We start from the raw sequence: 16,048 nt of genomic DNA, 5'->3' as shown, positions 1-16,048 counted from the left end.
AGCAATCAAGCTAACAAACATATCCATCAGCTTTAAAAGTTTCCTTGTAATCACCATAATCCATTTTTCCCTTCACACCATCTTTAGGCAATCACTGATCAGCTTTCTATAATTAAATATTAGCTTGCATTTTCTAGAATATTATATAAATGAAATCATAAGTACTCCATAAGTACTTTGTTTGGCCTGGCCTCTTTCACTCAGCAATTTGCAATTCATCCATGTGGTTGCATGCATCAGTAGTCCATTCTTTCTATCGCTGAGTAATATTTCATAGTATAGATTAACTAGAATGTGTCTATTCACCAGTATGGGTCTTTTTTTTTTTGGAACAAAATGCAGGTCCTCCACTTTTTCTGTCCATTATTCTTGGGAAAATTATTAGTCTCTCTGATCTTTATTTTTCTCTTCTAGAAAAGTATGAGTTTAATGTCTATCTCATGGGAGTTTTGCAAGAATTAAATCACTATGTGCATTGCCTGGCATATAGTGAATGCTCAACAAATATTAACTTCTTCTCTAAGTTATCACTCAATTGCTTTACTGGTATCAATTACGACGTAACACTTTGCCTCCTACTAAAATGTTTTCATCCTTTTCTAACCGTCTTAGTGTTCACTTAGCTTGAACATTACCATGATGCCAGCTAGCCCCATTGTCTGTCCAACAGCTATAGGGGTACCAATACAGTTAGGTCCCTAAAATACAATCCTTCTTTTGGTTTATCTTGGCTTCTGTAACTGATGGCAGTTTTTTCTAGTGCGGACATATGTGCCCAGGCCAGCTCAGGAATGTCTACAGGTGAGACAGGGAGAGAACAATCAGGCCACAAGGGGGTCTGTTTCTAGAAGCTTAGAAGCTGTGTTTGCATTGCACATGTTCTCTTTTAAATGTGATGATATGCTCCTTGGAGGGGCTTATGGAGAGGGGCCGTTGAAAAGGATTATGGATTTGGGGAAGCAACTAAAGCCCTCCTAGCCCGCCCACGGATGCTGCCACAGTTGAGTTCTCTTCATTTGCTTCTCCGAATTGTTTCCTCGCTGCCGCTCCTTTAGCAAGTGCCTGCCCTGAATGTTCCTGCCTAAATCAGACTTCTTCCATTAAAACAAATATCACTAAATAAATGGTTTTGATTTTCTTTTTCTTCATATACTTCATCAACATTATGTCCAACAAAAAGCTACTGAATCTAGTTCAGTTGGCAGATGGCAGCAGACAAAGGACCTTTACTTTCCCTCTTTGGGTATTGTGAGTGGGGGTTGGGGCTAAGGCTGAGCAGCAGGCAAAGAAGGCCAAGGCAACATATTTCATAGTCAGTGGGACCAGCTTAGTTTGCCCTAACGCCAGTTCTACTCACTGAAATATGCAGGTTTTTGGTCACCAAAAAAGGCTGTGGGTGGTAGCGTGTAGAGGTGGGGTGGGATGGGGTAGGTAAAAGTTCAGTGACGTTGTGAGTGCAAACAGCATGTAGCCTAAGGATGCTTAGTTGGCATTTCTACATAAGGAAGACTATCATATTGCCATTAGGAATTCCTTAATGGAATTAGGAACGACACGAGCATGGCTGTGCTGGCTATGAACTCTGAAGTCCTCTGGCATGTATAGCGCTGTCCACATACAGAGGCCCCAGTTGATAAAAACAACTACAAAGTAATTACCTTCTCCGCTATTCAGAGAGGTGGAGATTGTTTGTTTCATTTTTGTACCTTAGTGATAAATAGGAACCTGCATCCCACCAAGTTTTTCTTGGAAAAGATATATTTAGAATAACATAATGCTTTTATATTTTATCAGGATAACGCTGTAATATGCAGAAATCTACGAATTCTGATACCTCTGTGGAAACACTGAATTCCACCCGTCAAGGCACCGGAGCTGTGCAAATGAGAATCAAAAATGCCAACAGCCACCACGACAGGCTGAGCCAAAGTAAATCCATGATCCTCACCGATGTTGGGAAGGTCATTGAACCCGTAAGTCAAATACCCTAAAACCCCCATGTTCCCAGATACAGAATTTTGTTAAAAAAGAAAAAAAAAAAAGAACTATTTAGCTTTGTTTTATTTGTTTTCCTAATGTGCATGAGAAAACTGTTTTTGTAATGCATTTTATCTTGCCTACTTATAGTCATAATAATATTCCCAGTTGTGAGAGTGGAGCTGGGCTTAATCCAGAGTGATAAAGTGGATTTGGAGCTAGCCTGAAGAGCACCTTTGACTCATTTTAAGGGCCTCCACTATCATGCTTCAGTGTTATAAAAATAATGAGGTTATGCTAGCATGTGGTGTTTGTACTTCCAAATACAGTACATCACTTTGAAAAGCCAGAGGCTAAAATTAGCTAAGAATGAACTGAGGGGGGGGAAAAAATCTTTTAAAAAAATGTGAAAATCTCTTTCTTAAAATCTCCCAACAATATATAATATTGGAATTACGATTTGATTTGGAATAAGCTTAAATGGTATGGCGATGGACGGTTTGGAGAGGAAGCCATTTTGTCTCGATAATGTGTCATTAGGAAGATCTGAAATAAAATAGTTAGAGATGAACTCTACTGCCAATTGCCTCCCTGCCCCTGCACGCATCCTGAGCCACTAAACACACTGATTGCGATGGGTCTCCTCTGGTTAATTTTCTTCCATAATGGTGGTAACTTGCAGCTGAGGCCATAGGATGTTACAAAATTATTTATGCAATGTTAGCCACTCTTTTGGACCCCAGATCTATTTTGTTTCTCACACTGAGAGCAAGAGCGGGAAATAGGTTAGCTGGGGACAGGCTGCGAGTCCCAGTCACTCTGCAGAAACATGTGAACTATTAATTGAGTGTTCTGTTAATATCATAGGGCCCATGAAATATTCAGCTCCCTAACTGAGTTATTAAATGAGATAAACTTGCTGAGTAACATGTTACCGATTATATTTATTCTCTGTTTTCCCTCGAATTTCAAGTGCGCGGAATGCCATCTCGAGAGCTTGAGAAGCACATGGTTTTAATCATGCTTTCTTCAGGTATTATAGACAGATTTAGCATGAGGAAGCCAGTGATAACATGTCGGGAGTGGGAGATACATCCTGAGATAAGTTACCGGAGAGATGTGTTTTTCTTTATTCAGTCTCTCATTTAAAAGTACTGTCTGCCGGGAGGCACAACCCTGGCAGCCTGACTTTGCTTTTAAACCAGCTAAAATGTTCCTCAACTATGAACTTGAGACAGTGGTTAGAGTAAATTATTGGAATCTCTATAATGTATTAGCAGGAAGAACTGTACCTTTGAAAAAGTTTAAAAGTTAAGTATATTTAATGATGCCTAACATATTTTATTGGCTGTGTTTAACAAAAGGCACTATGCCGCAGTTGTTTTTGACAAGCATGAAAACATCACAGCATGAGACTGCAAAAGGAATTATGGAGAGAAATTACAAGTGATCCATCTCTCAATGAATTATCCACCTCAATAGCCCGCAGAACTCAGCTACCAATTAACACCTACTTTATTACATGTTGGGATGTACTTAATAACTTTCATGTGTTTATGCACTATTACCTTGACTGATGCCTCTTGTACAATTAGGCATAATTGGCATATCAATATGCAAAAGTTAAAAGGATTAACCCTCTTAAAACTAATGAGCATTTCTGTATCCAGCTGCTAAATGAGACAAAATTAGCATTTTTCACTTTTGGGCAGGATTTTATCATGCAGTTTCTCATTGTTGATATTACCTTGTTACATAACTTTAGTTTGGGGGGTTATATGCTGGACTGCTAGAGAAGAGTTTTCCAAAGTTAAATTAGCTATAATTATCCCAGCTTTTGTTTCCGCATTCTTAGCCTGGGCAATATGTATTCCTCGATAAGGAACAAAAATAAAAGTTACTTTTGGTTATGTGTGCTCAGTGCATAATTATATAAAAGGGGTATTTTAGTGAGGATATGTCATTTCACTGAGAAAACTTGGCTCAGAGATACTGTATTGAAAGCTTGCCATGGCACTAATTTTCTTTCTGTCTTGGTTCTTTTCATCTCTTTTTTCCATGCACAATTTTCTGACTAGATACTGACAGAATGTAAAGTATTTTGGCATATTTATTCAAACAAGCCTGTTAAAGATATCTGCTCAAGCTAAACTAAGAACTTGATTTTTCAGAAGTTGGAGGTTGGGGTGAGGTCAAGGGGGGAGATCTTGAACTTAGGAGAGGTGGGAGGAGATGTATTCTAAAAATGTATGCATGTGTCACATGCAGCATGGTTTGTTGAAACAGAGACACTTACATTTAATCTGTACGGAAAAAAAATTAGGACTACTTAGAGACACACATATATATGTTTTGCATCATATTTAATATATATGGCACATATATATTACGTGTCCCCTGGCATAACTATCATGCAAATCTAATATGGACTTATTGGAGTATATAACATAAGAATCTGATATTACATTCGCAATGATTTAACTTATTACAGAAAATGATAAAAGGTTCTTGGGTCCAATCAATTGTATAATTTTGTCATTAATTCATAAAATTCTCTTTATTCTTGTGTTCAATTAAAAATATGTCTAACATGACTGTGAACTCGGAACACCGTATAAAACTCTCCTGGATATGTCAGAAGAGCCTATATTCTTGGTATCCTAAACAGAGGAGCAGCATGAAATGCCAATATAAACATTTATTCGACCCTGTGCTATGCAAACACAGGTGAATTCACTTATTATGTTAAAGTTTTCATTACCTAAGGGCTGCACGGAAGCATTTCCTTAAAACAGTTATTAATCCTCCATTAGTATTTCATTGGCTGTGTGCATCGTTTTCTTTAAACACCAAATGATCATTTTTTATGTAGTTAATAAGATCAATGCCTTTTCAAAATTTGAAAAGGCCACTTTGCTACCTGGCCAATGTTGGAGAGGTGGGAAGTTTGGACACGGGAGGATGTGGTTAGCAGAAAATTGCCTCTCCTTGAAAGAGAGATCTGGAGACCTCCACTTGGTGGGGAAGGAACGCTCTTTGGTCTCAGTGATTTGTTGTCTCATCCTGAGCACCGGAGTGAGACCTCTTAAAGGTGAACTGCTTATTTGCCCGAATGTGCGAAACCCAAAAGCAGACGGCTTAGTGAGCGTAAATGGGGGGCAGGTGAAGTGTGTCTCTTTAAGGGCTGAAAGACTAATGTGCAGTCCAGCAAATAGCTATTGCAAAAGGTTTAATGCGGCTTTGATGTTATTTATAAGAGGGAAGCTCCAGCCTACTAGACAGTTTAGAATAGATATTAATGAAGAGTTTAAATAGCCCAAATCAGGGAAATTGCAGACCTAGGATTTGCAGACAGGAGCAGTTTCGGCATTTAATGCTGGTGTCTTAAGCAGCCACGTGTATGAATATGCACCATTTCCATCTTGTAAACTCCACAGAAGTGCAATACTTTATTCATGGCCCTCATGGACAGGGAAATATCTTTTTATTACTGTTAGGATAAGGACTTAGGTCGAGCCATTCCTAAATTCTAACGTACATGACTCCTTCTGCTTCCATTAACAGACTGTGCATGTTCATTTTTCTTTTTTAATATATTATAAAGAAAAAGAGGAAACAATTTTCTTTTGTTTCTTACTTCTGTGATTATAGGATACTTGCCAAAGTTGTGGCTAGCCAAAAAGGCAGACATAAAAATTGCTACTAAAAATATAAGCCTTATGTTTAGCAGAGTTTTTGAGAAATATTATGAGACTGTAGGACTTGTCCATGTTTACTTCAAATCAAGCTTATAGTTAGGTTTGAGGCTTTGTTTGTATAAATTGTCCTGAAGTGGATCCTGATATTTAATTAAAATGACACTAAATCACATTGAATTGATAAGACTTGGCATCTCAAACAAAGGTAATTGCCCGTATTGGTTTTCTGCAAAAATAGCGCTGCTTGGAAAATGTGCAGCCAACACAGACTGTCAACTCCATTTATAGATCAATATGTGAAAACCATTGATCAGGCAGGCATGTATAACAGTAACACTTTGCATTTATTTGTTGTTTTTATACCACATTAAGGCTTACAGGATTATAGGCTTCCTAAATATTTTGACTTCCTCATAAATATATGATCTGTTGCATGTTAATTAAATGAGAGTCTGCAGCCATTTCTAAAATTGTTTTTAGTTTGATGATTTCCTTTTATTGCTGTGGATCGTATGATCTGAAAATGGATTAGTTTCCTTCTGCATAAAGATTATTAAAGCTTATTTTAATGTGTCCTATTTAGTGTAAGATGTGGCTGCCTTTTTGCTTTGAAAAATATAGATACAGACAATTATTTTCTCTTAGCGAGGGGCTGATCTTTTTTTATTAACTGAGCATTCTCACTGCTCAGGGTAGAATTATTTCCTGACATATTTTGCACACTCTGTAGATAACGGGTCTTCTTGATTTCTCCTGATAGAATGTTTTTCTTTTTTTCCTTTTCTTCTTATCTAGCTCTGTAGTAGAGGCATCTGATCAAACATTATGTAGAAAATAAACTGATCATCTCAATTAAATTCTAGCCACACACAAATATAATTTGAATTCTATTTTTCTCATTCGAGAACAAGCCTTATGAACTGTTCTTATACACTGCCTTCTGCAGTTAAATCTTTCTTATCTCATCAATGTAAGGACAGTGTTTTGTTCCTAATCTTTATTGGACTATTGTGGATGACATTTGTAAGCCATTTTGGTTTATAAGGGAAGGCTAGAGGATAGTGGAGTGAGAGTCTCCATAGATCCAAGCCTCAGATATGACTACGCAATAATGTGTCTTCCACTGCAATTTTCTTTGCCACTGAGAGGTCAGTTTTGTTGAGAAATCTTTTTATATCCTCTATATACATTAGGAGTGCTGCTTTCAAGGCAGTACTTGGCTTTATATACAATATTAAAGCAGTAATAAAAGAAACCGGATTTCAGAAAGAGAAAAACATACTCATGAAATCCAAGGGTTACCTAAGGTAACCAGTGTGCAGCATGGCAGACTCACTCAAAAGTTTGTTAGCTAGAATTTTGACTTTTACATAATATGCGCTGGTGGGGGTGGGGAATCAAGAGCCACCAGAGATTTCTTTCCTTGTCCTTGCTCTCCCACGTCAGCTCATGCAGTGAAATGTTTAATTCTCGTTTACCAAGCACAAATGGGACTTGCCAAAGGTTCAGAAAGTTTACGATGACAGTGGAGAGTCTGTGCTTCAAAGAAGGAGCAGAAGCTCTCGAATTCACGTTCGTGGCTGCATCGTTTTCATTTTAACTTGAGCATAGCTAAATTTGTTTATAATCTCCTACTGATTGAACATGGCGCTGAATGTACATGAGATACATTTTTTTTAAAGTTAGTCCTCTGATTACTAATTTGAATCCAAAACTCTAACCTTGTTAGCATCTGGACTTATTTCCATAATAACAACCCCTTCAGAACCTACAAAGTAATGAATAATTGACAACAAATGAAATGTTTTGATAGTTGTCGGCACAAAGCATGTTTAATGTTTTGTGTTGCTTCCTAGCTAATTATGTAGATGACACATTTGTCAGACCTTGACTGCCATTAGAAACGTGTTTCCAGAGGGGAGAAAAACAGGCTATTCATAGAGTAATTAACTAGAATGCTCAATGACCTGTGAGAGATTCAAATCGCTGCCAGTTCAGACATTGTTTTGTTACAGAAGCAGAGGGGTAATTAAAATTCCAAATTACAGTCCTATGATGGAGCATTTGTTTGTTGACAGTATACTCTTACTCTAGTTTGTTAATTCTTTTTTAAATTGCTTCTAATCCATTTTATAGCTTTAGGAGTTCCGTCTTTGAATTTACTGACAACTAATATTATGGTAAATTGTACTTCAATGGAGTACTGCAGAGCACAAGGTGGGTGGGATAAAGCAGCTCCATCCCTGAACTGACAGATCAGGTGCTGTGGGTAGGAAGGCCACTAACGTGGAACGTCTTGTTAAATGCTGTGCTTCCGGTTCTGTGTTAGGGGACGTGTCCTAGCAGAAAATACAGAGATAAAAGAAAAGCAATGATGAACATCTCCAGAGGAGAAAGGAACCTAATCTCGCAATGAGAAATGATCGATTGAGGGATTCTGTTCCCACGGCAGAGAGAGGAGTTGGGGCTGAGGGTGACTCGGGGAAAGGTGTTGAGTGTAATGCAGGAGATGCAACAGGCTGTAGGAAAGCTCTCCTAGATCCCTCAAGAAGGAGGGTATATTTTACAGCGTGCCTCCCATCTCAGGTCAGTAACAAACCTCGGGATAATAGGTATCACCCGTGAAATTTTTCAAGGAATTAGTGGCACGGTTTACAAATCCAGAAGGCTAACATCGTCTAAAAAATTCAGCTCAAGTGAAATATTTACTTAGGTTTGCTGAAAGTGAGAATATAGTTTTATTAAAAAGATCTGACAGAAGTCACACGGTGTTTGATGCAGGCGAGCTGACAGAGGCATCCAGTGAGCGTTGATTATCCCGAAGTCACTGTCAGCTAGGATTGATTTTCACTTTCTCCGTTTATGTAACGGTTCCTGTAATACAGCTGACCCCGAATCACGTTACCTTGTCATTTCTCTGCATGGATCAAGAAGAGATGAGCTGAAAATAGCTAGACACTGACCTTGAACTTGCCAGAAAAGTGAGAAGTGACAGTGGGGTTTTTCTGTAGTTCATGTACAAAGATTAAGGCAAACTCTTCCTCTGTTGAGTTCACTGTAGTAGCACAAGGGGGCAGAGCAGTACTAGAGATTACAGGTAAAATAGCTTCGGCACCAGCATGGAAAGGCTCTGAAATACCAAGTTAGAGCCAGCGGTCTCATTTTCACATCTTAGTGTAGACATAAAGGAGAATTACTGATGAATCAAAATCTCGGGTCCCCTGATGTTCATAATCAGTAATCTGAAAGTGTACATTCTAATTAAAAAAAGGTTACCTAATACTCTGTGTGGCAGCAACTACGTTTTTCCACTCAATTATTTGCAGCACCTCTTATTTAATTCATATTATACTCTTCCCTTGCAAAATAACTTTGGAACCATAGTCAATATTATTAGGAGAGTTCTATGGCAAATTCCTAAGCTGATAGGTGTCGTTTTAAGTATAACTGCCTCACAAGATGGAAACAGTCTTTTTATACTTACCAAGTATCGAAATCCCAAGACTAACATCAGACAGGGCTATATGGTGATGCGCTCTCACAAAGAGGTAACACGCAAGCTGCGAAATTACGTTTGTCACATGATTTACATTTGTCGACGTTTTGTAATTTTCCCGTTTTAATATTTGCCCTGGTTTTCAAAAATGTCCTTTAATAGATCATCATTATAACCTTGGTTAATCGAAAACACCGTATGTTGAGCATTGCCCTTTGCTTGGGAGCACTTAGTTAAGCTAAATCATTGTTGTACTGATGCTGAATGTTTCTCATAAGTGGCACCCAAAGAACTTGCCAACTGCAGCAGAGAACTGAAGCAGGTTGAGAAACAGAAGAAGAGCAAACACTGACTTGATTATCCCCTAGGTTGTAAATGCCTTATATAATGGCAAAATAGCATCTTTGCATGTGTGATAGCACAATAACATTGTAAACCTCCACAGCAACAAGATCCATTCCTGCATATAGTGGATATTTTCTCTGTGTGTACATGTACACACATATATATATTGTACAAATACACATGTATAGTATATATATACACACATTTCTATATCTCTATAGATGCAGATGTAGATATACAGAGAGATGTATAAAATATTTATGTATTTAAGCTCACACACATATACATCTATTCTACATATATGCATATATAGTATATATATATATATACACACATCTCTGTATCTCTATAGATGTAGATATACAGAGGGATGTATAAAATATTTATATATTTAAGCTTATTTTTATATTCTAGGAAAAATAACCACATGCATACATTTATGAGCTGAAATATTAAACTGCTTCAAGACCCCTCTTCTGTAAACTTATCTCAGGACAAACTGACAATATGAAGATCTGGGAAATAAGTAGAATTCCAATATGTTTCGAGGATGGAATAAATAGGAGAACATTCTGTCGCTGAGAATGAGGTTGAAAATATTCAGAATACCTGTATCATCACAGAAGTCTATAATATCTCGTTTTTGGCCTCATGTAGAAGAAAATAGCTTTGTGTTTCAAGCAAGTCCTCCAACTTAGAAGATTTTGATGTGTGTGTGTGTGTGTGTGTGTGTGTGTGTAGGAGTTGGGAGGGGGGAAGGTATAGTGGATTCACAGTAATGACTTGGTGTGTCTAAAACTGACATCTTTGGAGGCAATCCTAAGGACCATTGCATTCCCTTAGAGTCCTTTGCTTTCCTGCCCCTCAGAGTATGCAGAAAACCTCTTGTGTGCCCTCTCTCAGGTGGTAGGATACCCATTCCTAAACGGTTGATTAGCTTCCGCTTCTGAGGTCAGGGCAGACATAAAGGTGTTGGCTGCTAAACACTTCCCCCAGAGTTGCTGGTCCCCCTCCCTTCACTGTGTAAGGCTTCTAATAAGGGACTCCAGTCCCTGATGTGTTCAGATTCGGTTTATTGTTACCATCAGTTTAATTACCCTCTCAGGTTTGTGTTGAGAGGCATGAAAGTATTTTATCCAGCCTTTGAATCCCTGTGTTCCTAAAGAGATGTGGGTAAAGTATGTGTCAGTTTTCAAAGAGCATATTAAAAACTGAGAAGCAGAACCATCTCCATCTCCAAACAATACCATATAAGGAAGATGTATTATTTTTACATTAATGCATGTTGCAAGTAATTAGCAAATGTACAGTGATGTGGCACTCTCTCCTAGAAATGATGCCATCTTCTTTACATACAATCTCATATGCTTCTCCTTTGAGGTGATGGATTTCTATGATTCCCATTCACTTCCAGTGCACTGGCAGTAAGTTTATTGGGGGAAGATATTGGGGTTTGAGTTGTAATAGGATGTATGGTTGTCATCTGTCAAACCAGTTTAAGGACAGGCAAAAGTGAAAAAGAGAAATCATGTACTCAAGAAACAAGAATAGAATCTTTGGGGAGAGGTGGAAAAAAAAAACAGAGGAAAATCAGTTATTTTATAGTTTTTCCCCTTCCTCTCTTCATTATTATTATTATTGTTATTATTATTACCTCATTCCACATTTTTTTCTTCCTAGAGAAGCACCAGCTTGTTGTTTCTGGTGGCCACTGTAGTTATCATGATATGGTACATTTTCCACATGCAAATGCCTTTGATAACAAGAATTACACTGGGCTAAACTTCTCACCCCAATAATGTTTGCATTATTTTATATATCAGTATTTGGGTGAAATAAAAAAAAAAACGTAAAATGAAACAAAACCAAATTCGAGTGTTTAAGTCTCAAGTTTTAGAGGTCTGGCTCTGAAAACCAAAAGGAAATAAATCAGGTGATTTTACTTCCTAAATCAAACAAGAAGCCAAATGGCTACTAATGTTTCATTTTATTTATCCTAACTTAGGAAGTGATTTCAATAACTGAACACTTCCCCCAAGATTCCAAGATAATATTAGATTGGGAATGTGTTTGAAAGCATTCAGAATTGGTAGTCTTGTTTTTGTGTGAATGCCCTTCCACAATACCAAAAACATAAACAACCAAAGTACCGTTTTCTTTCTATTCCTTCCTGAAGGAATCAGTGCTATTCTTGCCTCTTGATCTCGTATTATTTCTGTGGAAGAAGGGGAATAGTGATGACATTAACTTTCCTCCGTGGCTTTCAGTCACCTGACTTGTTTTCTTTCCCACAGGCTAGAAGGAAGCTGTAGTTTTAATATTTCCAATGAGAAGGGACATGTGTCTCCTTGCATTGAATTTTCTTAGATCATATCATGTAGCACAAAGTGACCCAATATAGGAAGACAGGAAAACAAAGTGACAGTTTTGTTTGCTCAAATATAAACACCATCATCAAAACGTGGGGGCAAATTCTGCAGGCTCACAGCCAGATTGCAGGAATTAAATAGCAAGAATGATATTCTGTACTTAAATAAAATGTGTTCAAGGCATAGTCTTTAACCAGCAGTGAAAAGATAATGAACAAATAAGCTTAGCTCAGGTTAGACAAACTGACTGTAACTATTACTGTTTTTAAAATCCACGATAAAGTGAATTGGCTGATACTTGATAATACATCACCCACTGTGGTCTTACCTATTGATCATAGCCTGACAATGGGTAACCTTTCATGGCAACTTCCTCTTTTACCATGAATTATTGACAGTGTTAATGCCAATAACACATGATCAAATAGACAGGAAAGAAGTTTACATTCCTGGATGTGCTATCCTTAACCTCCCTGCTTTTCATATCACAGTTTAAAAAAGAAAAAGAAAAGAAAGAAAGAAGACATTTTCTTTCCTGTCTTGAAAACACTAATGAATTAACTTTTACTTTCACACAGATTATTGATGTGACATCCTTGTAATTCTCATTTACAATGCATTTTGGGGAATAAAGCTCAATATTTAAGGGAATATTGTAATGGTCATTTTTACCCCAGTGCCCTCTATCTCATATAACAACAATCCTAGGGATGTTACTCGAATGGTGTGTCCTAAGGTCCCTGAATTAATAATTTCCTGCTCACAGAGTCGTCATCATTCCAACCCTGCCTTTGAAAGTCCCAAGTGGAAAGGGGGTAAGCGGGTCAACAACTTTCATTCATTTATTCATTCAGTAGTCCTTTCTTTTATTCATTCGATAGATATTTATTGGTATCTACTATATGTCAGCGACTGCTTTGCATGCTGGGGATACAAAACAGAAAGAGTCTCTGTCCTTTTGGAGGTTACATTCAAGTGAGTTAGAGTCCTTATCCTGGGTAGCCTCGGCTCAGCCCACTCACTTGCTCACTTTGTCTCCATAACACCTCCTCACCTTCAACACTAGTATTAGTGTCATGTACCTTACATCTTGTCACAAAGATTGGATACAGTGTTTAAAACTGGGCCTGTGATGTAAGAGACCTTTATTGTCACTTCTGGTAGGTGTATTCCTGTGGATTGTAAATCTCAACTGAGATATCTTTTTTAATTTTGAATTTGTGGGACTCCCACCTGAGTCTAACCTACTTTACACTCTATTTTGCATACTTTTTGCGTGCATTTTTTTTTTAAGATTTTTATTTATTTATTTGAGAGAGAGAGAAAGAGCACAAACAGGGTTTAGGGGCAGAGGGAGAGCGAGAAGCAGGCTCCCTGCTGAGCGGGGAGCTCACCCCCGCTGGGCTTGATCTCAGGACGCTGGTATCATGACCTCATGCTTAACCAGCTGAGCCACCCAGGCACCCCTCTATTTTGCATACTTTGGCCAATTTGCTGTGTCTTTTCTCCTTTGACATACACAAGTTATTAAAGTACATTCTTTGGTAACAAGTCAAAATGCAAGTATTCTTATCTGGTTAAATAGAGAATATCTCTTTTATTCATCCTTTGTTCTTATTCCCCCTTCCATGTCTTTTTTTTTTTTTTTTTAAGATTTTATTTATTTATTTGAGACAGAGAGAATGAGAGAGACAGAGAGCACACGAGAGGGGGGAGGGTCAGAGGGAGAAGCAGACTCCCCGCCGAGCAGGGAGCCCGATGCGGGACTCGATCCAGGGACTCCAGGATCATGACCTGAGCCGAAGGCAGTCGCTTAACCAACTGAGCCACCCAGGTGCCCCCCCTTCCATGTCTTAATGAACTTTAATGATACACTTTTTATTGGAGTCAAAATAATAATTTTTATGAATAAAAACTAAAATGTTAGTAAGTTTACTTGACATCTATGATTGTTTATGCATTCAACATGAAAATCGAACACAGACCCAATTTAGGCTTTTATAGAGCTTTCAAAATGTTCACCAAGTTCTTTAAAAAAAATTTGTGATCTTTGCTGTTGAGCTCTTGCTGAGCATTGTCCTCCAACTAGCCATAATTTGTGGAATTTTGTGGGGTTATTCATGGAAGGGATGATCTAATTTACAAAGCTACCTAAGCAGTCCATCATTAGTGCTGTTCCTGTCTGTTTAAGAGGAACATTCCATTATAGCCTTAAAACACATTGCTGGACATGACACTACTATGTACTTGTACTAAAACAAAGGTTGGTAACACAGACCATGAAACAAAGATTGGAGAACATAGGCTCAATTGAAATATGAATTATTCTGAGGCTTACTTTGGTCAGGAAAAAAAAAAGAAAGAAAGAAAAACACCCTTTGAAGAATAATCACTTCAGACAGACAAACTAGGGGCAAATATAGTAACATCCAGGTAGTGCAATGAAATAATCAGTCAACCAGTTTATAGATTTAGCTCCCCCTAAGGCAAGGTGATTCTTAGATCTTTCTGATTACTTGCTCATCCACAAAATAGGCTCTATTGAGACCTCACATTTCCTTATTTCTTCTATGTCTGCATAACTAGATACCAGTCTTGCTATGAGAAGGGACAAGGAAACCAGGATTAAATTCTGGATGCGTCGAAGACAATGGTTTTGCACCTTTTGACTGTGAATCTGCGCTTCTCTCTGCTCATGCTGTCCTTTCTAAATCTGAGTTCCCTGGCTCCTGCTTAGCTGGAACCAGTCTTGGAAGATCCATGCTTTCCAAGTTCACCAACATGTCCCTAGAATTCTGATAGCTTCCTTTCACCTGTGCTTCAAGGACCTGTTTAAGGACAATATTGATTCCATATACACTATTTACACTCTAAGGGTAAGGATAATGAGTCTAAGGCAGGGGTTACAAACAAGCAGCTGACCAGGTTTTGCCCACAGGTAGTTTATTTTGTTTGGCTGGGATGATGTTTTTAAAATTTTGAACTTAAAAGCCTGTAGTTGGAGTTGTGTCTTCATTAATTTATGTTACCTGCTTGGCCCTGAATACCTGTTTGGCATTTCAGTTAGTAATTTGAAAGTTATTTCATTGATTGGCTTATTCAAGAGTGAGAACATACTGAGGCAAGTCAGAAGATGACAATTGTTAGTTATAAATTTGGAAATTCAGAAGATGACAATTGTTAGTCATACATTTGGAAATGTAGTCCCTACCACATTTCACTGACAGTGTAAAAACATTCTGTTATATAGCTAAATATGAATTTTCTTATTCAGATTTTCTCATTTGGGTTTAATTTCAATTTTAGACTCTTACATTATTATAAATTAACAAACATCTTGCTGCCTTTTATACAACACTAAAAAATAACTGTGATTATCTATGGAAATGGCGTTCTCCTGTCACCAAGTTATAAATATTCTGTTTATTCTGGGTTATCTATGATTTAACTTTTGTGGGTTTTGTTAAATTGTTCTGAAAACTTGATGAGAAGCTACTTTGTATTTAAGTGAAGCAGTGCACTTCTAAATCTTATAAAAAAAAATTATACCAGGACCTTAAAAGTGAGAAATGATGCTATTTAACAGTCCACAATATTATACAAAATTTAAATCAACTTATATTTGACTAGGCATCTTATTACTTACCATTTACTTTACATTCCTACTAATTAAACTTAATTTGAAGACTTTTAAACTTTGTTAGAATTTGTGTATCTTTTTCAGTGGACATGTAACATCCCATAAGAAATGAAACACACATAAAAATGAATTCCACTGTCTCAACTCTGCTCCCGATAACCAAACATTCTTTTCCTGAAGCCTTTGCTTTACCAACTCAGAAGCTGTGTGTGCCTTTATGGAGAGAGATTAGGTTCACATGAGGGAGGAAAAATACCTTTGAAACAGATCAAAGGGCTCTCACAGATCTCTGGATTTGCACCTTGCATGCTTAATTCAATCTAAAGACCTGTTTTACTTGGCCCACATCTTGCTTTCACCTTCTTTCTTTTTAATTGAGCTGACATTTTAACATCGTGAGCTTTCACATAAAAATTTGTATATGTGACATCTCTCAAAAAATCAGAAATTCTGGCTTTACCAGGCTGGCTTCCCAGAGAGCAGGCAATAATGGCTGAAAGTGAGTAGCAGTTGACCCATCTAG

General features: G+C 37.6%; 1 protein-coding gene across 1 annotated transcript in view; it reads left to right on the top strand.

Moving 5' to 3' along the window:
• Nucleotides 1–16,048, top strand: part of ARHGAP15 (Rho GTPase activating protein 15) — a 588,861-nt gene that overhangs the window by 25,903 nt on the left and 546,910 nt on the right. The window contains exon 3 of the mRNA XM_081814529.1: nt 1,795–1,973. Coding sequence (XP_081670655.1) covers nt 1,809–1,973 — 165 coding nt within the window. The 5' untranslated portion in view covers nt 1,795–1,808. The remainder of the gene's footprint in view (nt 1–1,794; nt 1,974–16,048) is intronic.

Source organism: Leptonychotes weddellii, chromosome 3 (genome assembly GCF_054177405.1).
Source record: "Leptonychotes weddellii isolate Sample4059 chromosome 3, ASM5417740v2, whole genome shotgun sequence".
NCBI lineage: Eukaryota > Metazoa > Chordata > Mammalia > Carnivora > Phocidae > Leptonychotes > Leptonychotes weddellii.
The sequence above is the reverse complement of the archived record's forward strand: the minus strand, read 5'-3'. Positions and strand labels throughout refer to the sequence as shown.